Source organism: Emys orbicularis, chromosome 7 (genome assembly GCF_028017835.1).
Source record: "Emys orbicularis isolate rEmyOrb1 chromosome 7, rEmyOrb1.hap1, whole genome shotgun sequence".
In the NCBI taxonomy this organism is placed as follows: domain Eukaryota; kingdom Metazoa; phylum Chordata; order Testudines; family Emydidae; genus Emys; species Emys orbicularis.
The window spans coordinates 67,766,131-67,791,768 of record NC_088689.1 but is presented as its reverse complement, the minus strand read 5'-3'; the positions used below and the strand labels follow the sequence as shown (position 1 = coordinate 67,791,768).

Below are 25,638 nucleotides of genomic sequence, written 5' to 3'. Positions count from 1 at the left end.
TACTCAGGATTTATGGGGGGGTCTGGTTCCAGATCTGAACTTTACAGCTCAGACCCTTTAATTTGAAGTCACTTTATCAATGTAAATGTAAACAAAGGCAGAGAATCCTGCTGGACTTGCTGTGATTGCCCTTCTGCACAATGACAGAGATTCATGTAATATTTGGCCCTGAAGACAAGATGTCTTAGGTGGCCATGAGACTGATTGAATCACATATGTCCAGGCAGCATGACATATCAGAAGCTGATATTCTTCTGCTACCTGAGCCTGCAGGTGGGGTTGTCATGGATCCACAGGATCAGTGCTACACCCCATTTTTTAAACAGTCCCTTGGAGGAACCCTTCGGTGTGCCAGACCCCCGAGTAATCTCACTCTTCCTTCAGGTTAGGCTGCACAGCCTCACTGCCTCTGAGACTGAGCCTCTGGGCTCCTGCCCTCCTGCTTAACACCTCAAGCTCCGCTCAGCGAGTCCAGCTGAGGGTAGATCTACGTGCTACAGCAGCTCATCTCTACAGGATTCTCCCATTAGCATAGGAAACTCACCTCCCCGAGAGGCAGTAGCTAGGTCTACACTACACTGTCTACAAGGGGATTTAGGTCGGTTTAACAGTGCTGCTCAGAGGTGTGGATTTTTCACACCCCTGACCAATGTAGTTAAACCAACCTAATTTTCTAGCGTAGGGGCCTGAGATTCACTCCAGGTGAAAGACTTTGACCCTCTTCAGGGATCAGTGCAGCTCAGTAGGTATTTGCAGTGGCACCAAGCAGCCTTTTGAAAACAGAGTAGGGATTAGTATTCAGCTGGAGTTCAGCATCAGCAAGTCTTAGCATCAAGAAACAAAGGTTAAGACAGAGTTCAGACTGGCCAACCCCAGGGCTCCACCCAACAAAGCTGCTGTAGCCTCCATCTTGTCTCGCTGTCTGTCAGTTCCAGGTGACAGCCCCTGTATCTCAGCTCTCAGCACAGCCACCTGACTCCTTTTCCCTTTGTTCTCCAGCTCTGGGCCTTTGCTCTGCTTCCCAACAGAGAGGTGGGGGGAACCTCCTTCCTCTGGGCTGTAAGTCACTAGGTGTGAATGTCCCAGCCACTGGGGTTTCCATTGTCTCTTCTGGATCCTCCATTCACGTGTGTGTAAACTTTGTCCAGTTTGTTTGACTCTGGTCTCCAACCAGGCTGCTAGTGAGTCAAACACCTCCTCCCTTGTCTTTACCCTCAGAGCATAGCAATGCAAAACACAGAGGGAAACTGAGGCATACATACAAAATTCTCACATTCCTCACGGGAAATAAAATTAATGGTTTTGGTTTTGATTTATCTAAACATTGTTTTGTGATTATTGTCTCCTCCCATCCCCTCACTTTCAATCCTTGAAAAGGGAAATGTTTCGATTTCCAGATTGGACAGGAATCCAAAATGGAGTGTCAGCTGTCTTACCTGGAGAGGGGAATGAAGGGGGTTCAAGGAGAGGAGGAGATGGGGTGATGTCTGTGAGAGAGAAGAAGCAGGAGGGAGAGTGGCAGAGGATGCAGCAGGACAGGGCCCATTCTGCTGTCTGGCAGCACTTCAGCAAGCTGGCAGGGAAAGCTTTGCAGGTGACCTGCTACCTCTGCCAGAGACACTTGTGTAGGGGGACTGCCGGCCTGGTTGATGGCAGGCAGAAGCATAATTAATTATGCAAAAAAAATGCTCATTCCTACTATTTAATTGACTGATAAATAATAGAGAGATTACTGTTTTCCTCTCTTTTCCTAGCAATGGGTTCATTGAAGCTGAATCCGGTTTTTCTGGGGCTTGGTGTCCTGATTTCTTCAGGTGCTAGTAGTTGGTTTCTCAGATTTAAGCTTTTCTGATAAACCCTGTTTATCTAGCACTTACATAGGCTAGGTCCTTAAATTTGCCAAGAAACAAACCCTCTTAATAGTCTTTTATCTGAATATCTTTCACATTTATTCACTCTAAAATAAAAAAAAGTAAAGTAGCCAGAGAAACAAGGAAGTTCTCACCTTTCACAAGAGTGTAAAAAATGCAACGTTTCTATGACCCCTAGTAACCTAGAAATTGCTGGACTGGATGAGACCCTGCTGTTCATCTAGTCCAGGCTTCTCTCTCTGACAGTGGCTAATGTTCCAGTTCTGGGATTAACTGCACCTCTACCCCCTCTGTGACCTGCTCAGGTCTCAGGCCTCCTGCTGTCACCTCTCTGTGGGTGGGAGGACCCTCACCCTTCTTCTTCCAGACTGAGGATTTAGGTTTGCAGTTCGCGATGCTTATCCCAGCAGGTCTGTCTTTAGTCCCACGCAAGCTGTTCTGCTCTCTCCCAGGGTCTATGACAGGGTTACCAGTGACCAGCCAGCTTTCTCAGAGCACAGTTCGTTTATTTAGGACAAAACCATTACAGAGAAAACATATATCCTAAAACAATGCACTGTCCACACGTGTGCCAGCTTACCAGAGGGGTCTCTTGTCTTCCACAGGAAGACCCTGGTAGGTTCCATTCCTTCCAACAGGGTTTGCTTTCTTGGTTACAGTCTCATGTCAGTTTTTGCATCAAAATTAAGGTCACACAGTTCAGGCTGGCCCATTATACCAAAAGCCCATTCTTTGTCTCGTGGGCCTGTAGAACCCATTCCAAACCAGTCTGTGCAGTTCTGCCCAGGGGTGGTACTTCTCTGGAGGTGTGCACTGCCCAGACGTGTGCAGTAATTGCCCCACACCCTACCCCTGGTTTTAGTTCCTCGACAGAGCTCGGTAGTTCTCCCCAATGGATCCAGAATATAATCCCTATGTTATGGTGCTCTCATCACCAGAGCGCCCCCTCCTGCCCTGGTTTCACAATGGTCTGCCTCTTCCATGGTCTAGCCCCCTCAGCCAGGTCAGCTCTCCGTCAAGCCCCCACCCCTCCCCCTTGGTTCTCATTCCATCTTCACCCAGAACTGGCCTCTAGCAGAAGCAGCCAGCCTTTTTTATCTGGCCTGCTGTGCCCTGATTGGCCTCCTCCTGCTCCCAGCCCTTCCAGGTGATGGAGGACCAACTCTTGCTGGTTCTGCCTGCAGATGATCATGGGAGGCTTCTTTAGGCAATCCCAGGTGGTCTGAACTCGCAGCTCTTCCCTTCCAGCAGAAGTGTTATCCAGTTCCTAATAGCTAGAGATTGGTTTAAGCCCTGAAGCAGGAGATTTATTGTCTTACAAAAAAATTAACAACTCTGGATATTCTTGTTATTCATATCAACGTCTCTGAATTTTGCTAAATTCTTGCCCTCAGCAATATACTTTGTCAATTAGTTCCCCCATCTAATTACATGTTGAGTAGAAGCGTTTCCTTTTATCAGTTTTGAACTTGCCACCTTTCAATTTCATTTAATGTCCCTTGTTGTGTTATGAGGCAAGGAGAACAGATGTTCCCAATCTACCTTCTCTAGACCATTCATTATTTTATATTCTTTTATCATAACCCTTCATAGCTGTCTACTTTCCAAGGTGGGTGAGGTAATATCTTTTAGTGGACCAAGTTCTGTAATATCCTGGGACCAACACAACTACTACTACACTGCATACTTTCCAAGAGCATAGGAGGAACCTATGTTTCTTACAGTGAGCATGTGCAAAGCCACCTAAATACTGACATCACCCCACAGTGAATGAGCTGCTCAGAGCCCTAGCTCAAGTTGAAGCCCCAGAGGCCACAAAGCGGGATTCTCAAACTAGACATTTACCTGTCTGTCTCACCACTGGGGCCTGACCCTGTAAGCATGCTCAGAGCAATTGTACAGGATCAGGCCTCGCACAAGATCGATGGTTCTTCTGTGCCTGTCATCTCCTTCTCATCCCCGCACCCAAGGATGTCAGGGCAGTGCAGGCAGATTACCTTTCCCATTCCTTTCTGAGATGGAACTTCTCCAGGGCCCACAGCTCTAGCTAATGTTCTTTGCTTTGTAAGTTATAAATAAGGCTAAGATTTTGTCACAGTTATTTTTAGTAAAAGTCACAGACAGGTCACAGCCAATAAACAAAAATTCATGGAGCCTGTGTCCTGTCTGTGACTTTACTAAAAAATAACCTGGGTCAGGGCTAAGTAGGGGGGAGGAATGGAGTCTGGGGGAGGGGAGGACCCACAGCCCCGGTTCCAGTGGCTGTAGCGGGGGGGTGCACAACCCCCGCTCCGGAGTTGGCCGCAGCTGTGGGACGGGGTGCATGGCCCTGGCTGCAGACCCCCGCCAACCTCCGGCGGCAGCTCTGGGATGCCGCGGAGGACACATGGCCTCCGCTGCAGCCGCAGGCAGGGGCATGCGGTCCCAGCTGCAGCTCCCAACGGAAGCCACGGGGCTGTGATGGACAGCCCTGGCTGCAGCATAGTCCCTGCTGCAGCCCCCAGCAGAAGCCGAGGGGGTTGGGGCACAGCGAGGGGGTCGCACAGCCCCCTCTCTGGAGCTGGCCGCAGCTGTGGGACAGGGATGTGTGGCCACGGCTGCAGCCCCTGCCAAGCCCCGACTGCAGCGGGAGTGGGGGGGGGCACATGGCTCTGGACACAGCAAGGGAGGCACACGGCCCCCCAATGCGACCCCTGCTGCGGGACTGGGGCACACGGCCTGTCTGCATCACAGTCCCCACTGCAGCTCCAGGACAGGGGCTCACAGCCCAGCTCCAGTGCCCCTCCGTCCCCCTCAAGCCGCAGGGCGGGGGCTGCTTCCAGCCATCCAGCCCCAGTTGCAGGGCAGGGACGCACAGTCGCGTCTCCAGCCCTGGCTTCAGCTGCTGGTCACCTCATCACACAGACTTGCTTGATGCATGGTTTGATGGTTTTCCGGGTTACCAAGGGCTGAATCACCTTGTTATTCCCTGTCTTTAGAGAGAGAGAGTCTGTCCTTGGGGGGGCTGGGTGTCAGCTTCCTAACACCACCAGCCTGTCAGCTGCTCAAGTACTCTCCTCTGGGCTGCACCAGCCCTCCTGTCTTTGCCCAGCAGGTTCACAACAGGTGCACCCCAGTCCCCGAGTTCCCTTGAAACATTCCCCTGTGATATCCAATCCCCGACACTGGCTACTCTCAGAAATCCCAGATCCTTTGCTCCGAAAGGAGCAGTGTACCCCAATTTTACCTTAAACCTCCGCTCCTGTATCGCACACAGCCCTTGTGAGCACTTGTAGTAAAACAAATGACAGTTTATTTAAGAGAAGGAATAGAGATTCCAGTAGAGTTTGGAGGGAGTGCATTGGGCTCTGGAATATGGGTGTGCTGAGATTTTTTTTTTTTATTTTATTTTATTTTAAAGCAAGCCAAAGCCTTCATTAAGGCAGCATTAAAGTTGCCCAGTGATATCTTGTGCCCTTCCAGAATGTCAAGTTCAACTACACTCAAACCTCTGAAAACCAGAAACTACAGAGTTAAATGACAGGTTTCAGAGTAGCAGCCGTCCTGTTATTTTTACAGAGTTAAAGTCCACGCCAACCCCACAATGCAACCTTAACTCTGCCCTCTTTGTGCCATACCCCAGCATGATGCGAGCACACATACTAGCACTCACCTGCTCCGGAACACTCTGGGGACAGAGCACACGAGCCCTGTAGAACCCAGTCTAACATCTATTTGCGAACGCAAAATTTGGGTTTAGGTCAAGCGTAGGGAACAGGAGCTACCTACACCCGACCTGCACTCAAACACTGAACCTGCTCCACACAAACTACCCCAGATATGCTACATGTTACCATCCCTTCACTTCTACACTGATGATTCCTACTGAGACATTGCTTTCACTTATCCCTCACTAAGCCCAGGAGACCACAGACGTGTATGGTAACAGACAGCTAACAATCCCATGGCTGGAAGATCCCTGTGCACATCTACTGAAAACCCACAAAACTCAGTGCTGAAATTAGACATTCTTGATCTCTCCTGGTACACATGTACTTCTCCTGTTATCACAGTGAAAGCTCCTGGTTTCCCCCTAGACTGTACATTCTCTGTGTTCTGGCTTTCTGACATTTCAAACTCTGCCCAGATGGTTTGCTCCCACAGATAATCTGCTTCTGCTCATGTCCCAGCTTTCAGCTTCTGCTCCCACCAGTCATTTCCTTGGGAGTTTGAGATTATTTCCCTTTACGGTGGGAAAGGACAATTATACAAGAAAAGATAATGGGCCAAAGTATAAACCAGTGTAATTTAGGCCTTCCCCCAGCACCTCAGCTTGCATGCACACCTGGCAAGAGCCCCATAGCATGTGTCTACACAGCCACAGAAGTGAGCCTCCCAGCCCCAGTCAACATACTAGGAGTAGCGGGGCTCACATTAGCACTCTAAAAATAACGGTGCAGACAGTGCTTTGAGGCTCTGAAGCCTAGGGAAGGCAGGCAGGTTTCAGTACCTGAGCTCCAACCTGAGCCATAACTTCAAAGCGCTGTCTACGCAGCTATTTTTAGAGCACTAGCATGAGCCTCACTAGCCCAAGTGTGTCGACTTGGGCTGGGAGGCATGTGTCCGTGGACTGTACAGACATACCTTTAGTCGCCCTGCCTCGACTCACCCCCGCTTCTGCCCTCCTTACACATCAGTTCTCAGCGTGGCTGTGACTTTCCCAGAAGGGAGGAGCATAGCAAGAAAAGCAACAGCAATCACCCCCTTATGGAACGAAAACTCTCCGTACACCTTCCTGCTGCTCCTTGGTGTGTAAATTACAGAAATTTAGGCTCCCTTATGTGTGGATAAGTGTGTTTAAGAGAGTTAGATTCTAGGCAGGGCTAGCTTACATATCCTTACACACTACCTCTGAGTCTGACCCATTGACTTCAGTGGAGATATTTTTCTCACAATATAGCTAATATCAGTACTTAAGAATTGGTGATACTGCCATTTATGCTGTATATTGAATCTTAAATTCATTCAATATCCTTGAATGATAGAGCTGCAGATTTGTTTCTCTGCTGTTGCTGGGAAGGACAGTTCCCTTTAACTCGTAGCTGTCAAATCTGCTTTGTAGTCTTTGCTAAATGGCTCTTCGAAGTGAAAAGCCCAGATTGTCTGTTAACAGCATCAATTCTCTCTGTCCATCTTTCTCAGAACAACTCTAATGAGACCCTAATCCTTGCAGTGCAAAATCTAGAGTTTATGCCGGGGCTGATAAGCCATAAAGGCTGTCTTTGGCATCTGTTATTAAAAGGTACGCAGAGCAAACACACACCAAGTGGCTTTGAAATGTCTCTCCCGCTTTTTCAGTGTCAGCTCAGAGAGAACAAGTAAAATAAGTCCTTTGCGGAGGGAGGGGAAATCCAATATATTCTTAGAGGAAATTGTGAATAAACTAAAACAGGGAGTGATTGTTGCTCGCTGAATTAGTCATTCAGGAGTTAAATCATTGTTAGTGATAGCGGCTTCCTTCCCTGGTGCATGTGCTGCTGCCATCTGGGTGCTTTGGAGACCAGAATTAAAGTGGTAATGTTATGACTAAGCCAGCTCACCACCCCACTCATATCGTCCTTAGCAGAATGAACCCAGGAAGATCTTCCCCACACAAGAAATTAAGAATCTCCAGAAAGTAACAGAACTGTAATGATTTTGTCCCCTTAGATCAGTTTCTGTGATAATTAATTGTTTCTAACATTGGATCAGCAGCCTTACCCCAGGCTACATTTTGCTAATAGTTTGTGTAGTTTCATGTTTATTTAATTTTAATCTTAGTGACGAATGTAGGACTTGCTCCATTTTATCACTCTACAGGTACATACCACCAGGTGGCCCACCTCACAGTCCTATCTGATTGGACCCCTGGTGCATCTAGTCTGCACCTCCCTTCCATACTGGATTGAACCAGTTGTGCTGGTGATCTAGTTCAGTTTTCTGCCACCATTTCAGGTCAATATGGATGCTGCAGAGGTTCAGGTTCATCATTCCCCTTTCTAACTGTGCCATGGTGGTCATGGAGCACAGCCCAGAAGGAATTTCTTCCTGCCATGTGCAGTGATTTAGCTTCCACCCGAAAGCATGATTCCCCTCATCATTGTCTTAGCTTCTCTGAGAACAAATCACGTGAGTGGTCAAGGAATTACCCAGCTCTTTTAGACTCCACTCAATGCACCATTGGCCTCTCTGGCCCCTGAGGCCATGGGTCTCTCACACTTCGTGGTGTGCAGTAACTGTTTCACTCATTAGCTCTATATGTGTGGCCCTTTCATCAAGGGCAAAGGAGGGACTGTTTTCACTGTGCCCTTCATTATCACATAACAGCCCTGGAGGCTTCCTGCTTTTAGCCCCTTCCCCACCTGAGGTAGCACAGTTAGTTAGGTATTATGGTAACAGTATCATGTGAAGCATCTTATGTAACATCTTTTGAGATTGCAGCTGACCAGTGAATAGCTTATCTGCAGGCAATTCTCATAGGGCAGAGAAGATCTGTTTTCCCTCATTAGACCCGATAAAGTTCCAGTTATCCTGCTTTGTCCTTAATCAGACCTTCCCCTCAGCTGGCCTGGTGCTGAGATGAGGCTTACTGCTCTGGGGCTGACATGCGTGTCCTGCTCCATCTCCAGGTGATAGATCTCTCTTTGCGATACACTTTTCTCCCTCCAGAGTCCTTGGATGATGCTGTCTGGATCTGGTGATTTACTATACTCAAATCTCTACAAAAAGAACAGGAGTACTTGTGGCACCTTAGAGACTAACACATTTATTTGAGCATAAGCTTTCGTGGGCTACAGCCCACTTCATCGGATGCATAGAATGGAACACACAGAAGATATTTATACATACAGAGAACATGAAAAGGTGGGAGTAGCCATACCAACTGTAAGAGGCCAATCAATTGAGATGAGCTATCAGCAGGAGAAAAAACAAAAACAAAATCACCTTTGAAGTGATAATCGAGATGACCTATAGAAGGTGTGAGGATATAGATTTCCCCATGTTAAGTATGTCAGACAAAGTTCTGTCCTTGACTCTGTGGGTCCTGCGTTTCCTGACGGATTTTGCTAACCTCAGAAGCTCACTGTGACCCTCCACATAGCCCTTCTCTCTCTAGAGGCAAGGGTCACAGTCTACTGAGCCATTTTCATCATAAGCCAGCAAGGGAGGTGAGGAGAAACAACCCTCCCTCGCACAGTCTCTGTTGTCTCCCAGTATCAGTGATTAATCAGGGAGTGGAGGGGGGAGCCCGGGCCCACCCTCTACTCCGGGCTCCAGCCCAGGGACCCTAAAATTAGCAGCTATGGAAGCTGACTTTTTTGGAAATAGGACATGTACAATTCCCTGGGCTACTTCCCCACAGCAGCCCCCACTCAATATCTTCTTCACAATTACCTCAGGGTCTCCTTCCTTGCACCTGATATGGATTTATACTACTTCATTCCTCCAACAGTACCGTCTCCCTCCTATAGCTCCTGACAACCACACTGCACTGACTAACTGGGAGGCTTTTAACTAGTTCCAGCCAGTCCTTGATTGGCTTCAGGTGTCCCAATCAATCTAGCTATCTCCACTGCCTTCTAGAAGGATCTTAATTGGCCCCAGGTGTCTTGATCAACTTGGAGCAACTGCCATTTGGTTACCATGGTACCAAGGATTTGTTTAGCCTGGGGCTAACATACCTGTTCCTCACTACTTTACTGTAGCCATCTGGCCTTGCCCCATCACAAAAGGTGCAGGGGTGGGGTTGAGATAAACCTGGCTCAGGTTTGGGTTTGGATTGGATGGGGCTGCAGTTCAATGAGCTGTTCTCGTGAGATCATGGCTCAAATTGGGAAACCTCATTAGATCAGCCATTCTCGTGGGTCTGCCACGAGGTGGGCCCCATCTGACTGGATCCAGGAAACAGGTTCTGCTATTTGAGGATTCTCTGTGGAATCAGAGCCATAGATGCTGCTGTGAGTCACACCACCACATTCACAGAGGTTTGGATTCCATCCTTTGGTTTCAGTCCCTCTCTCGTGTTGTGTATAAATGGTAAAGTGTTCCCCTTGAGGCAGGGGAGAAGAAGAGAGACACTCCTTGCTGCACACACATTGCTCTGTAGCCTGGGGGAAGGTGCACTGAGCTAAATGCTTATGAGTTCTTATCCCAGCTTCTTTAACTGCTCTAGTTATTTCTGTGTTCTTCACAACTCATGTGCCTACCTTAGAGGTAGCAGGTATCCTTTACCTATTTTACAGAGAATGTAACTGAGAGGCTGGGTGAATTTTCCACAGGCAGAGCCGGAAATAGACTCATAGACTTTAAGGTCAGAAAGGACCATCGTGATCACCTAGTCTGAACTCCTGCACATCGCAGGCCACAAAACCTCACCCACCCACTCCTGTAACAGACCCCTAACCTCTGGCTGAGTTACTGAGTTACTCTCATATCATGGTTTAGTGACCTGCAGTTACAGAGATTTCACCATTTACACTAGACAGCCACAGGGTTGTGAGGCTGCTACTGCCTCCATGCTAATATGCATTTTCCTTTAGTTCAAGTGTCTGCAGCTCAGGCTTTTCCCACGTTCAGTCCCTGCAGGTGGCTACGCTTGAGTACTATAGTGTCTCTAGCTGCTTTACCACACTCTGATCCCAGAGCCAGGAAGGGCCAGACTGCCATGGCCTGTCCATGGCCTTGCCAAGGGCCAGGCTACCATGGCATGTACGTGGCCTGCTGAAATCCTGATTACACATATATGCATGAACTGGTAACCTCCAGGGACTTGAGAAGTGTGCTATTCCCTGGCTGTGAGAGGGGCTCCAGCCATGTGAAAAAGTGACTGTGTTCTCCCTGTAATGTGAAGCTCCCACCCTACACTGCAGCCAGACAGCACCCAGCCGCTCAAGCGCAGTGGGTCAATCTATGTCATTGCATTTGTTTGGAGACCAGGAGAGAGTGGAAGAGACACTCTCACACTCTGTAGCCTGGCGGTAGTAGGGGGGAACCTTAGCACTGAGAGGCCACAAGTGCCTCGAGCCCTGGCTGAGGAGCTTCTGAACCCGCCCCTCTGGTTACTTGCGTGAATGCAGTGAGCACCTTCTCTGTAGCCTGTCCATTTCTAATATGTTTGTTTTTGAGATGGGGTGACCAGAACAGCACGCAATATTCAAAGTATGGGCGTACCATGGCTTTATATAGAGGCATTCTGATATTTTCTGTCTTATTATCTATCCTTTTCCTAATGGTTCATAACATTCTGTTCGCTTTTTTGACCGCCGCTACATAGTGAGTGAATGTTTTCAGAGAACTAGCCATGATGCATCCCTTAATACATGACCTATTGTGCCTTATTTATAATGATTGACCTCGAAAGGTAGATGTTTTTCCCCTGATTCTTTCTTTTTACAGAAAAGCAGCCTTTAACTCAGTTTTGATAGAGGCTCAGGGATTCAGTATATTTATTTTTTATTTAAATGTTTTAGAGATTCTACTAAGTTTAGCCTTAACATATTTTGTATTACATTTAAATTTCATTTTAAACAAGTTTAGTTTTAGAAAGAAAAATGTATTACAATTTAAAATAACAAAATCAAAAAATCCTGTTTAAATTAAAAAAATCCTCCAGCGTGCAGTGAAAACAGACCTCCTTTCACGTTCAGTCTGCAAAACAATCAAGTGCCACACATGATTGCCACAAGCTCCCTGCTCTCTGGGATGTAGCTTGGCAGCACAGGGCTGACAGGCTCTGGAGAGCAGATCATCTTCCTATTTTCCCAAGGGAAAAGTAATCCCAAGTCACTCACTTCACCTCCAAAGTATGCCCCCAGAGCCTCTTCGGAGACAGCCCCATTGTGCAGTCACCCTCTCATTGGTGGCAGGGAGTGTGTCTGGGAGCAGCAGGAAGGTAGGATTGTGGGGTCAGGCCCTATGGTTTTATCATTGGCCTCTATACTTGGTAACTCTGTAAAGGAATTTAAGGGACAAAGAACCATTGGCACTGAGGTTCAAAGTAGGAACTATCCTGTCCTTCCCTACTGGTCACCTGTGCTACAGTGACAGGACCTGGGTATTTATTAGGGACTGCCCTGCGCTGCCTCTTCCCCACGCTACAGAGACAGAATCTGGGTATTTATTAGGGACCGCCCTGCCCTGCCTCACCTCTTCTCCGCATTACAGGGACAGATCCTGGCTGAATTTGGCAAGGCCAAGTTTGCTTCTTTTTCCCTAAATGGTATTTGGCATGGGGAAAAAGTCATTCAGAGCCCAGGCTGGCCCTGAATTCAGAGCAGGGAATTCTGTTTAGATTTTCCTTTTGAAAAGATCCCAAATTGATATACATGGCTTTTCAAGGACCAGGCTGCCATAGCCTGTCCATGATCTTGCCAAGGGCCAGGCTGCCATGGCCTGTACGTGGCCTGCTGAAGTCCTGATTACACATATACGCATGAACTGTTAACCTCCAGGCAGGGGTGAAAGTAACTTAAAGGACTTACCAGTACACCGGAGTCCTGAGTGGGGTGTGGCCTCAATCGGAAGAGGTGTGGCCTCAACTGGAAGAGGGGGGCCTTTCAAGATTTAAAGGCCCTGGGGTCCGGCTGTGGCTGGGAGCCCCAGGGCCTTTAAATCACCCCAGAGCTACCAGCTGCAGGGGCGGCTGGGAGTCCCGGGGCTCAGGGGCCAATTAAAGGGCCAGGGGCTCCGGCAGCCGGGCTCAGGCAGGGATTTAAAGGGCCTGGTGCTCCTGCTACTGTGGGTAGCCCCGATACCTTTAAATCCCTGCCAGAGCCTGGCTCCTGGGGCTCCGGCAGCCGGGCTCGGGCAGGGATTTAAAGGGCCCAGTGCTCCTGGCACTGCGGGGAGCCCCGGGCCCTTTAAATCACCTCCGGAGCCCTGCCGCCGCTGGGGTAGCGGCAGCAGGGCTCCGGCAGCCATTTAAAGGGCCAGAGGCTCCGGACACTGCGGGGAGCCCCAGGCCCTTTAAATCCCTGCCAGAGCCTGGCTCCTGGGGCTCCGGCAGCCGGGCTTGGGTGGGGATTTAAAGGGCCCAGTGCTCCTGGCACTGCGGGGAGCCCCGGGCCCTTTAAAGTGCCGCCGGAGCTCTGGCAGCCGGGCTCGGGTGGCGCTTTAAAGGGCCCGGGGCTCCCTGCAGCGGCTGGAGCCCTGGGCCCTTTAAATCACCGCCAGAGAAGCCAGTCCAGTCCGGCACGGTGTATCAGCTCTTGCCGGTACACCATACCAGACCGTACCGGCTTACTTTCACCTCTGCCCCCAGGTACATGTGAGGAGTGTGCTGTTCCCTGGCTGAAAGAGGGGCTCTAGCCAGGTGAAAAAATGACTGCGTTCTGCTTGTAATGTGATGCTCCCACCCAACACTGCAGCCAGACAGCACCCAGCCGCTCAAGCACAGTGGGTCAGTCTATGTCACTGCTTATGCTAAACAATCTCTTTAAACCTTGTATTTAGCAGTGACCCTTTGAGTTAGTTTCCCAGACCTGAAGAAGAGCTCTGTGTAAGCTCGAAAGCTTGTCTCTCTCACCAACAGAAGTTAGTCCAATAAAAGATATTACCTCTCCCACCTTGTGTTTCCTCTGCGAATGTGTGTGAAACCCTTTCTCTGATCGGATACTGGACACCGATTCATGTTGCCCCCATCTCTTTGCAGTGGATTTTTCTGGGCCGATCAGACAGTCTATTTAATTGAGCCGTTGGGAGGTGATGATAAGGGGGAGCACGCGGTGTACCGAACGGATCACCTGAGAATGAAGCGTGGGACCTGCGGAGACGCCAATGTCACTTTGGAATACGACCATGAACCGAAAGTTGCTGCCGCAATGAAGCCCCATCACTGGGTAGGAAATCACCCTGTTCCTCTGTGTTGTAGTTTAATTTGTAGGAATGTAGGGCCTGATCCAAAGCCCACTGAGGTCAGTGCAAGTCTTTCCATTGACTTTGCTGGGCCTTTGATCTGGTTTCTAGCACAGTGCCTGATTGCAAAGGTTCTGCACACACTTGCTGTGGGCCTGCAAGGAGCTGGCTGTTTGCACAGTACAAGCTTCTCCTCCTCATTTCCAGGGGATATTGAAAGGACATAGACACAGGCTGAGGAGCTTTCAAAAAGGCTCAGGCATTTCTCACACTTCAGGTACTTCACTGCCCGCTAAGTAGCATGTCTGGCTATGAGCAATTGCTGTCACTGGGATGTCAGGGCCCCAGAATTGGGTTCAGGAGACCCAAGTTCAGTTCCCTGCTGCACCACAGACTCCCTCTGTGACTTGGGTAATTCACATAGTCTGTCTTTCCCTCCATTCCCGTCCTCTGTGACCTGGACAAATGCAGCCTGGCTGCTAAGGCCATCCTCATTTCATTGCCACCTCCCCTTTCCCACCACATCAAACACAGACTGCATGTCTTTACCTTTGAGATCCTCCAAGGCTTAGCCCGATCCATTAATGACAGCTGCTTAAAGCAGCTAGTTCTGGAACCCACAAGGGGAGAGGCAATTCTTGATTTAGTCCTAAATGGAGCACACAATCTGTTCCAAGGGGTGGCTACAGCTGAACTCGGTAATAGTAACCATAATGTAATTATATTTAACATCCTTGGGGAGGGGAGGGGTGGAGGGGGAAGAGTACCAAAGAAACCCACCACAGTTGCATTTAAACTTCAGAGAGGGGAACTACACAAAAATGAAGGAACTAGTTAAATGGAAATTAAAAGGAACAGTCACAAGACTGAAATGCCTGCAAGTTGAATGGAAACTTTTCAAAAACACCAAAATAAAGGCACAAATGAATGTGTACCCCAAATAAAAAAAAAATAGTAAGAGGACCCAAAAAATGCCAGCATGGTTAAGCAACAGAGTAAAAGAGATGGTTGGAGGCAAATAGCATCCTTTAAAAATTGAAAGTCAAATCCTACTGAGGGAAATAGAAAGGAGCATAAAATATGGCAAGTCAAGTGTAAAAGTATAATTAGGCAGGCCAAAAAACAATTTGAAGAGCAACTAGCAAAAGACTCAAAAACTAATAGCAAAAAAATTAAGTCTATTAGAAGCAGGAAGCCTGCCAAACAATCAGTGGGGGCCCCTGGATGAGCAAGGTACTAAAGGAGCACTCAAAAAAGACAAGGTCATTGCAGAGACACTAAATGAATTCTTTGCATAAGTCTTCACAGTGGAGGATGTGAGGGACATTCCCGCACCTGAGCCAGTCGTCTTAGGTGACAAATCTTAGAAACTGTCCCAGACTGAGATATGAATAGAGGAGGTATTGGAATAAATTGATAAATTAAACAGTAATAAGTCACCAGGACCAGATGGAATCCACCCACGAGTTCTGAAGGAACTCAAATATGAAATTGTAGAACTACTAACTGTGGTATGTAACCTATCACTTAAATCAACTTCTGTACCAGATGACAGGATGATAGCTAATGTAATGCCAATTTTTAAAAAAAGACTTCAGAAGTGATCCTGATAATTACAGGTCAGTAAGCCTAACTTCAGTACCTGGCAAGTTGGTTGAAACTATAGTAAAGAAGAATTATCAAACACATAGATGAACACGATTTGTTGAGGAAGAGTCAACTTGGCTTTTGTAAAGGGAAATCATGCCTCACTAATCTACTAGAATTCTTTGAGGGGGTCAACAAGCATGTGCACAAGGGGGATCCAGTTGGATACAATGTAGTTGGACTTTCAGAAAGCTCTTAAGTAAATTAAGCAATCATGGGATAAGAGGGAAGGTCCTCTCATGGACCAGTAACTGGTTAAAAGACAGATAATAAAGGGTAGGAATTAATGGTCACTTTACAGAATGGAGAGGGGTAAATAGCAGAGTCCCCCGGGGATCTGTACTGGTACCAGTGCTATTCAACATATTCATAAATGATCTGGAAAAAAGGGTAAACAGTTTGCAGGTGATACAAAATACTCAAGATAGTAAAATCCAAAGCAGACTGCAAAGGGTTCCAAAGGGATCTCACAAAACTGGATGACAGAGCAACAAAATGGCAGATAAAATTCATTGGTGATGAACACAAAGTAATCATATTGGAAAACATAATCCTAACTATACATCCAAAATTATGGGGTTTAAATTAGCAATTACCAGCTGAAAACATCAACACAATGTGGAGTGACAGTCAAAAAAGCTAACAATATTAGGAACCATTAGGAAAGGGGTAGATAATAAAACAGTAACTATCATAATGCCACTATATTAATCCATGGTACGCCCACACCTTGAATACTGCATACAGTTCTGCTTGCTCCACCTCAAAAAAAAAAATATTAGAAATGGAAAAGGTACAGAGAAAGACAACAAAAATGATTGGGGGTATGGAACAGTGTCCACATGAGGAGAGATTAAAAAGACTGGGGTTGTTCAACTTGGAAAAGAGATGACTAAGGGGGGATATGATAGAGGTCTATAAAATCATGACTGGTTTGGAGAAAGTAAATAAGGAAGTGTTATTTACCCCTTCACATAACACAAAACCCGGGGGCACCCAATGAAATTATTAATAGGCAACAGGCTTAAAACGAACTTCACACAACAGTCAACTTGTGGAACTCATTGCCAGGTGATGTTTTGAAGGCCAAAATTGTAACTGGGTTCAAAAAAGAATTAGGTAAATTCATAGATGATAGGCCCATCAATGGCTATTAGCCAAAATGGTCAGGGATGCAACCCATGCTCTGGGTACCCTAAGCCTCTGACTGCCAGTTGCTGGGACTGGATGACAGAGAATGGATCACTTGATGATTGCCCTGTTTTATTTATTCTCTTGGAAGCATCTGGCACTGGCCACTGTTGGAAGACAGGATACTGGGTTAGATGGACCATTGGTCTTGACCCATTATGGCCATTCTTATGTTCACCCTACAGATTTCCTTTCCTGCATTACTGAGCTGTCAGCCCTGCCTCTGCTCTGCCAGAGATGCCAACCTGCCATGTCCATTAGTCCTGTTTCCCTGCAGATACTGCCATGTTTTCTGCCGTGCTTCCCCCATACACAGGAGTTGCCCTTGTCAAAGTCCCCAGAGTTACTACGTTATCCTACTTCAGATCCCTGCCGTTGCCTTCTGCTATGACCTGCACAAAGCACCCGGGAGCAGTGGGTGTGCTAGGGTGGCTTCCCTCCTACCTTGTTCTTCCCCACCCCTTGGTTTGTTGATTTTTCTCTCCCTGGATTGTGAGCTCTTGGTGCAGGGATTGCCCTTTTATTACCAATGTGTGCAGCATCCATCGCTGGTGCCCTGACCCAGACTGAGGGGCTAGGTGCTATCGCGATGCAGATAGTCCATAAGAAGACATTCCACTTCAAAATGCCATGTGTTTTTTACTGACCGCTCCCACCTGCATCACAGAGGAGGCTGGAGGTGGGATCAGTTGGGGTTTTGGGCTCCTGGAGTCAGTTTGGGTTGGTAGGGTAAGGACGTTGGCCAAGTGTTTCTGATGAAATGATCAGCAGTGACACGATTAATTATCTTCGCATTGAAATTTACGTTTCAACTGTCATCCCTAGGTTTCAGAGTTACACTCCATTGAGCTGAACCCTCTCTGAACTACTGTTTCAGGCTCCGTGCAAGTGTCATTCCTCATAATTTAGCTTATTGTTTTAGCATCCCCTGGGAATTGTATAGAAAGAGTTTATAAGGAAGTGTTTGCAGTACAAACCCCAGAATTTTTAGCCCAGGGACTTTGAGAAAATTCATTCTAATAGACTAAGTTACTGTATACTGAACCACTAGTGAAAGAAACAAGAAACTTGAGACTGCTCATGAATGGTATGTACCCCTTGAGCTAAACCATATTGACCATAGGGTTTGTGGCTGCTTGGGAATTTGGGACACTGTTTCTGCAGTTTAGAGTGGGAGGCAGAAGTTGTAAAGCAAACCAGCACCAACAAGTTTAGCAGCTAAAATAAGTCACCCAGAAACAGCTAGGCAGTGTTCCAGAATACAACACATATGAAGGAAGGTGTCCCTGTGAGAACATGGCTCGTGCGCTGCTTGTGCTCAGAACTATCAGCGATGGAATTCAAATCCTGCATGGCATTTGCTTTTGACTTTCAGAAATCGGCTCCATTTCAGAAAGGGACCCGATACGTTGAGTTGGTCTTGGTCGTGGACAATGCAGAGGTAAGGGGAACAGGCTGAGACCAGCATTTCATTCTCCACTGCTGTGGATGAAATGCAGCAGCTGTCATGTACTACTTGTATACGGTTTCAGAGTGGTAGCCATGTTAGTCTGTATCACCAAAAAGAAAAAGAAGTACTTTTGGCACCTTAGAGACTAACAAATTTATTTGAGCATCACATCAGCCACATTATCAGAGGCTCGTTCACCTGCACATCTACCAATGTGATATATGTCATCATGTGTCAGCAATGCCCCTCTGCTATGTACATTGGCCAAACCAGACAGTCTCTACGCAAAAGAATAAATGGACACAAATCAGATGTCAAGAATTATAACATTCAAAGACCAGTCAGAGAACATTTCAACCTCCCTGTTCACTCGATTACAGACCTCAAAGTCACAATACTCCAACAAAAAAAACTTCAAAAACAGACTCCAACGAGAAACTGCAAAATTGGAATTAATTTGCAAATTTGACACCATTAAATTAGGCTTGAATAAAGACTGGGAGTGGATGGGTCATTACACAAAGTAAAACCTATTTCCCCATGCAAATTCCCCCCCCTCCCCCACTGTTACTCTCACCTTCTTGTCGACTGTTGGAAATGGGTCATCCTGATTATCACTACAAAAGTTTTTTTTCTCCTGCTGAGAATAGCCCACCTTAACTGATTACTGATTAGTATGGCAACACCCATTTTTTCATGTCCTCTGTGTATATATATCTTCCTACTGTATTTTCCACTGCATGCGTCCAATGAAGTGGGGTTTAGCCCACGAAAGCTTATGCTCAAATAAATTTGTTAGTCTCTAAGGTGGCACAAGTCCTCCTTGTTCTACTTGTATATGGTAGGTTACAAGACTCCAATTAGCAGGTCTGGTTTCGGTACCAGATATGGACTTGCTATAGAGCTTCCCTCCCAGAGAGAGAGACCAGAGCTGTTCAGTACAAGAACCTTTAATGCACTGCCAGGAAATGGCTGTTGTGAGCTTACATAAGGTATGTTATACATGCCACCACTTGTGGCTGAACAGTATAATACAGTTTACCATTCCATTACATCTCCCCCTTTAACTTCTACATTCCTTCTATTTACAATATTTACACTATCACACTGTCTTTGAAGTTCAGTACGGATCAGTCTGCTAAGTGTCTTTGAATTGTACTGTTTTTCTAATTACACAACCTGAATGTGTAATAACATGGTCATCTGGCTGTCCATTAGTTGCAACGACTGTCTCTGGTCTGTTTGGAATCTTTGAGTCGTCATCGTCTTGTTCTGCATCTGCTATCTCTAGAGTTTGCTCTGTTGTTTGTTATTTCTGAGGAATAAATTGGAGATGTCTGTTTTCTGATGAACTCTCCACTGTCGGTCTCGATCACATATGATCTGGGCAATGAGTTCTTTTCCTTTATAACAGCTGGAGCTGTCCATCCTTTTTCTGCATCCAGCTTGACACATGCATGGTCACCAGGGTCTAGACCTGGGGCAGTTTCCTAACTGAGTGATATCTGTTCTAAAAGTGTTTGTAAGCTTTTTTTGCCTTTTTATCTGATTTGGCTACTCTCTTCGTCGGGATACATTCTTTTCCAAAGTTGGACCAGTAGTTCTGTGTTATCTTCCCATCAGGAGTTGTGCTGGACTATATGTTATCAGTGTTGATCTGTAACTCAGAAGAATAAGAAATGGATCTTCCTGCTGTATGATTTTCTTGGCTGTCCGTACAACTTTCTCAGCCTCTCCCTTCGCTTGTGGGTAATGCAGCTGCTGGTAATGGGATCAAACTCTTATTTCATTTGGAATTACTTAAATTCCCCTGCAGTGAATTGTGGTCTATTGTCCACCACTAGTTGTTCTGGAATACCAAAATGAGCAAAAATGGACTTCAGTTTCTCTATAACACTGCAACATGTTATGTCTTCCAAGTGCGCTATTTCTATATACCTGGAAAAATAGGCCATGACGACCAGGTAATGCTGTCTTCTGAATTTGCATAAATCTGCAGTTAGTCTCTTCCAAGGTCTGTCTGGCAGAGGTGTTGTTATTACAGGTACTTTGTGTTAGTTCTGTAATGTTCACATGCAGATATTTTATTCTTTATGTCCTTGCTGATGCCCAACCACCACACTGGTCGGCCCATTCACAGCATTTAGTTAATCCTTGATGTCCTTCATGGATGAGGTTTAGGATTTCTCCTCTCATTTCGTTTGGAATTACAATGCAATTGTCTTTAATCATTGTGACATACCAGGGCACAATCCAGACCAGTGAGCAGCTGTGTCATCCCTGCTCTGCAACATTGGGTGCCCTACAATGCCCTGCTAAAAGAGCTTCCACCTGGGCCGCCCATAAATAGCCCTCCAGCATGCAAGCCACACCCTGAGTGTCTGTGTGCAATTGCAGCCTGCCTGCCACACTCTGGCTCTCATCAGCCTTGGTTATTCTGCAGGGTGACCTCAACACACCCACAGTCCCAGATTCGCCTCCATAAATGTATGTCCTATACTGCCCAGCCCTCTCATGGACAATACAAGTTCTTCTTCGAGTAGATGCAAACATGTATTCCAAGTAGGTGTGTGAGCTCCCTGAGCACTGGAGCCAGAGACTTTTGCCTAGCAGTACCTATAGTGTGGCGGCTCTCGCGCCTTGTGTCTGTAGCCCGTCCCCTGGCTATGTGCGGTGGCGCCACCCTGACCCCTCTCAGTTCCTTCTCACCGCCTGTTGTGTGGAATGGGAGCTCTGTGTGGTTGTTGTCTCACAACTTTGCATTTATCCTTTCTTAGCCTAGTTTGTTGTACAGTTAGTCAGTTAGTGTTTGTTAGTAAAATAAAAAAAAGAAGAAAGCTATAGAATGTAGTGGTAGTGCTCTCTGGTGATGCCCTCACAGTGGTTCAAGCACTGTCCTTCATGTGGGGAGGCGATCCCTAAGAGTGCCCCTCCCCCCCCCCCCCCAGTGCTTGCTCTGCCTTGGCGAATCCCACCTTAAAACGTGCTGTTCGATCTGTAGATAGTTTAAAAAGAGGACTCAGGTGGCACGGGATCTTTGCCTCAACAGCACCTGCTTGAACAGGCCATGCAGCCTGACCCAGCACCGAGGCCCTACTTGGGCCGCAGATCACCTTCAAGCTTGGAAAATGCTGCTGCTTCTTGTTCGGGGCAGGCGCCCCTCCAATGAGGCGCAGAAGCCGTTCTCCATCATTGGCACAAAAGAAGACCTCTCATAAGACCAATCGTGAGTGCTGCAGGTTGTGGGGCGACTCTTCTGCCTCCCCTAAGAGCTCAGGCTGGCACAGGACTGGCTCCAGCACACAGGATGGTGCGGGTACCTCTGATCCTCCTTTGGCACCAAGTAGGGAGGGCAGAAACCCTGTATTATCAACTCCAGTTCTGGCCGCTAGGCGTCCGTTGAGTCCGGTGCTGATAGGAGCAATACCGGTACCCACTATATCTGTGACATCGGCATACCAGGCTTCAGCGGACCTACTCTGTATTTCAGTCCCATCGTCGCCGCTGGTCCAAGACTTTGCAAGACTGGTGCCTTCAGTAGCCCCACAGATGGAGCGCGCCTCTGAACCCTTCGGCCCCTCAGCACTGCACTCAGATGCACCAGTGTCAGTACGGGGTACCTCAGTACTGATACCCTCCTCATCACTGGTGCAATCAATGCCGCAGATGCGTCCGTAGCAGCTGTCACCACGCTCGACATCGAGGCACTCAGGTGCTCCGGTACTACTGTTTGCTCCGGGACCAACCTTGCTTGTGGTACTGACATATTTGGTACTAGTGATACCGGCTTCATTGGGAGCGCCGAGTCCAATCTCATTCTGGGCGATGGATGAGTCAGATCACCTTTTGGTTCCCTCCAGGGTTGCTCCACCTATGTCCCATAGATCCCAGGGCTCCTCCGCTTCAGAGTCGGGATCGTCATCCTCCCCCTCCCCTTCACCTGAGGAGGTCTGAAGGCTACCAGTGGACCAGTGCAGCTACCAGGGTTGGCATGTGCCCTGAGGCTGGGATGGAGGCCTCTGGCCTGGCGCCTACTGGCCACCAATGCCTTACCCAGACCAGAGGCCCCCTGGCCTCACTGGGACACTCTTCACTCCTGGAGGTCTCGTTCGTCGTCCCGGTCAAAGGTGAGATCACCCATCCGCTCTGCATTGGTGGCTGCAGATCAGCCGCAGGCTCAGGCTCCCACAGCTCCCCTTCCTTTGGAGCCTTTGGACTTTCCCAATCCGGATATGTTATTCCAGGAGCAGGACCCAACTGTGGCTCAGCCAAGGTCCTTGTCCTCATCCCTGTACTAAACGATGCTGCCAGGTTCATCCTCCCCTTCCACCCCAGAGAGCTTTAAGGCATACCAGGACCTTTCATACCAGGTGGCCTCACCCCTGGATATTCAAATGGAGTTTCTCCGGGAGAATACCCACAAACTCGTGGACAATTATCCAGCCCTCTGTTCCTGGGAGGGTGCACTCCCCAATAAATGATGCAGTCGTCGAACCTGCAAGAGACATCTAGGGTACTCTGGCCTCAGTATCGCTGGTGGCTAAGTGCTTGGAGAAGCGCTATTTCATGCCTGTACTGGGATATGAAGGGCTCTATTCCCATCTGGCCCCAAACTCCCTGATGGTCATTGCAATGAATGACAGAGCCCAGCAGGGCTGGTTCAAGTCCACACCAAAGGACAGAGACTCTAAGCGGCTGGATCTTTTGGGCAGAAAGATATATACCTCATTGTCATTACAGATAACGATCGCGAATCAGCAAATTTTGCTGTCCAGATATGACTTTCTCAATTGGTCGGCTATGTCCAAACAAGTTGCCTGAGGCCTCTCATCAGGAGTTTGGGGCATTTGTCGCCGAGGGTTGCTTGATGGCCAAGACATCACTGCAGTCCACCCTTGATGTTGCAACACCTCAGTCAGGGTGATGGCCTCTGTGATTACTATGAGGAGGACTTACTGGCTCCAAAACTCTGGGATTGCTTTGGATGTCCAGCAAGCGATTGAGGACTTGTTTTTTGATGGCTGGACCTTGTTTTCAGACAAGACTAATGAAACCGTGCATTCCTTTAAGGATTCCAGGGCTACCTTAAGGTCCTTGGGGCTGTATACGCCGCCCACACAGAGACACCACTATGGGTAGGGCTCTACCAAATTCACAGTCCATTTTGGTCAATTTCACGGTCATAGGATTTTAAAAATCGTAAATTTCATGATTTCAGATATTTAAATCTGAAATTTCATGGTATTGTAATTGTAGGGGTCCTGACCAAAAAAGGAGTTGTGTGGGGGGGGGTCACAGTATTGTTGCCCTTACTTCTGTGCCGCTGCTGGCAGCGGCGCTGCCTTTTAGACTTGAGCGGTCAGGGAGCGGCATCTGCTGGCCGGAAGCCCAGCTCTGAAGGCAGAGCCACAGCCAACAGCAGCGCAGAAGTAAGGATGGCATGGTATGGTATTGCCACCCTTACTTCTGTGCTGCTGCTGGCGGGGTGCTGCCTTCAGAGCTGGACACCTGGCCAACAACTGCCACTCTCCGGCCACCCAGCTCTGAAGGCAGTGCAGAAGTAAAGGTGGCAACACCACGACCGCCTAAAATAACCTTGCGACCCCCCTCTGCAGCTCCCTTTTGGGTCAGGACCCCCAATTTGAGAAACGCTGATCTCCCCTGTGAAATCTGAATAGTATAGGGTAAAATCACACAAAAGACCAGATTTCACGGTCCGTGACATGTTTTTCATGGCCATGAATTTGGTAGGGCCCTAACTATGGGGCACAGCAACAACAGCAGTATAGGCTGCAGCATCCTTTGGCACAGCCCTTCCCCCCGAGACAGCAAGACCATCCCAGAAAGAGAGACCGGTCTCGCAAGAGGAAGCACTTGAACTTGGAGCTTGGCCAGTCTGTTTGCCCTCCTTTGGCACCTGCTAAGTGCCCGTTTTGACTCCGGCCAATGACTCCCACAATGCCTGGGTTTCGATCACCTCCGACAGCTGGGTCCTAGACACTGTCAGATTGGGCTACATCATCCAGTTCCTCTCCACAACCCCCACCCCTCTTCCCCTCACACAAGACACTGCTCACAGGGCAGGGCAGCTCTCTGCTAACTTTAGGAGCGGTGGAGAAAGTTTCATGAGAACACCAGGCCTTCACGGGCTCAACAAATTCATCAAATACGTGAGGTTACACATGGTCACTCTCTCTATTCTCCCTGCAGAACGCTTTTTTTCATGTGGCCATTCTACCGAGTCACAGGAAGTTTCTTCGTTTCATGGTAGAAGAATGCCATTTTCAGTACACAGTTCTCAGTTTTGGCCTCTCTTCTGCCCCTCTAGTCTTCACTAAGTGCATGGTGGTGGTCCTGGCATACCTCAGGAGGAAGGAAATCCACATCTTCTCCGACTTCAAAGACTGGATGCTGAAGGGAGCTCCAGAGAGGAGGTTCTCGTCCACGGCGACACCACTCTGCGCATACTCGACCTCATGGGACTCATTTTAAATACTGTGAAGTCAACCTTGGCTCCCAGTCAACAAATAGAATTCACTGGGGCCCTGTTAGATTCCACAAAATCGAGGGCATTCCTGCTGACCGACAGCTTCAGTCTGCAACCTCAGCCTTCCGTGATGGTCTGCGTGTGTCCGAGCCTGTTGGGCCACATGTTCACTTGCACCCAGGTGGTCCAGTTCACCAGGTTGCACCTTCTCCCTCTTCAGATGTGGCTCAGGCTGGTTTACTGTCCTGCCCTGCATTCTTTGGACAGGTTGAGTCACCTTCCTCCACCAATCCTGGAGTCCTTGCGCTGGTGGGAGTCCCTGCGCAATGTGTTCCAAGGAGTCCCCTTCTCTTGGCCCTCTCCAACCAAGTCAGTGGTTACCAACACTTCTCTTCTGGGTTAGGGGATGCATCTGGATTCATTGAGGGTGCAGGGCCTGTGGTCGGAACAGGAAGTCTCACTCCATATAGATGTGTTGGAGCTGCAGGCCATCCACAACTCATGTCATGCTTTCTGGAACCGTATCAGGCATTCAGTGGTTCACATGCTCACCAAAAATACCACCGCGATGTACTATGTGAAGAAACAAGGGGGAGCCCACTCCAGGTCACTCTGCCTAGAGGTGATCAACCTGTGGCAGTTCTGCATCAAAGAGGACATCACCCTAGTAGCTGTCCATATACATGGGGTGTAGAACCGTCTTGCTGATCATCTCAGCAGGATCTTCTCCCTGAATCACGAATGATCCCTGAAGGCGAGTATCATTTGGAATGTTTTCACAGTGTAGGGCATCCCCACGATTGATCTATTTGCAATGAGAGAAAACAGGAAGTGTCGTCTATTCTGCTCTCAGTGCGGACTCAGCCTGGGCTCTCTCTCTGGCACCTTCCACTACACGCCTTCCCTCCTATTCCAATTGTTCCTCAGGTCATCACCAAGCTCAAGGAGGATTGAGCCAGACTCATCCTGATCGCTCCAGCGTGGCCGAGACGGTGCTGGTTCTTAGACGTCCTCGCTCTGTCCGTCCAGCCTCCCATGCTGCTTCCTCTCCACCCTGACCTCCTCACACAGGGCCGTGGCCTCACCCTGCATCTGGCGATCAGCTCCCTGCACCTTAAGGT

The 25,638-nt window shown here is 48.1% G+C and overlaps 1 protein-coding gene across 1 annotated transcript in view; it reads left to right on the top strand.

The window, feature by feature from the left end:
* The window catches only part of ADAM8 (ADAM metallopeptidase domain 8), an 84,323-nt gene that overhangs the window by 21,174 nt on the left and 37,511 nt on the right, over positions 1–25,638 (top strand). Inside the window, exons 6-7 of the mRNA XM_065407479.1 lie at positions 13,540–13,726; positions 17,956–18,021. Coding sequence (XP_065263551.1) covers positions 13,540–13,726; positions 17,956–18,021 — 253 coding nt within the window. The remainder of the gene's footprint in view (positions 1–13,539; positions 13,727–17,955; positions 18,022–25,638) is intronic.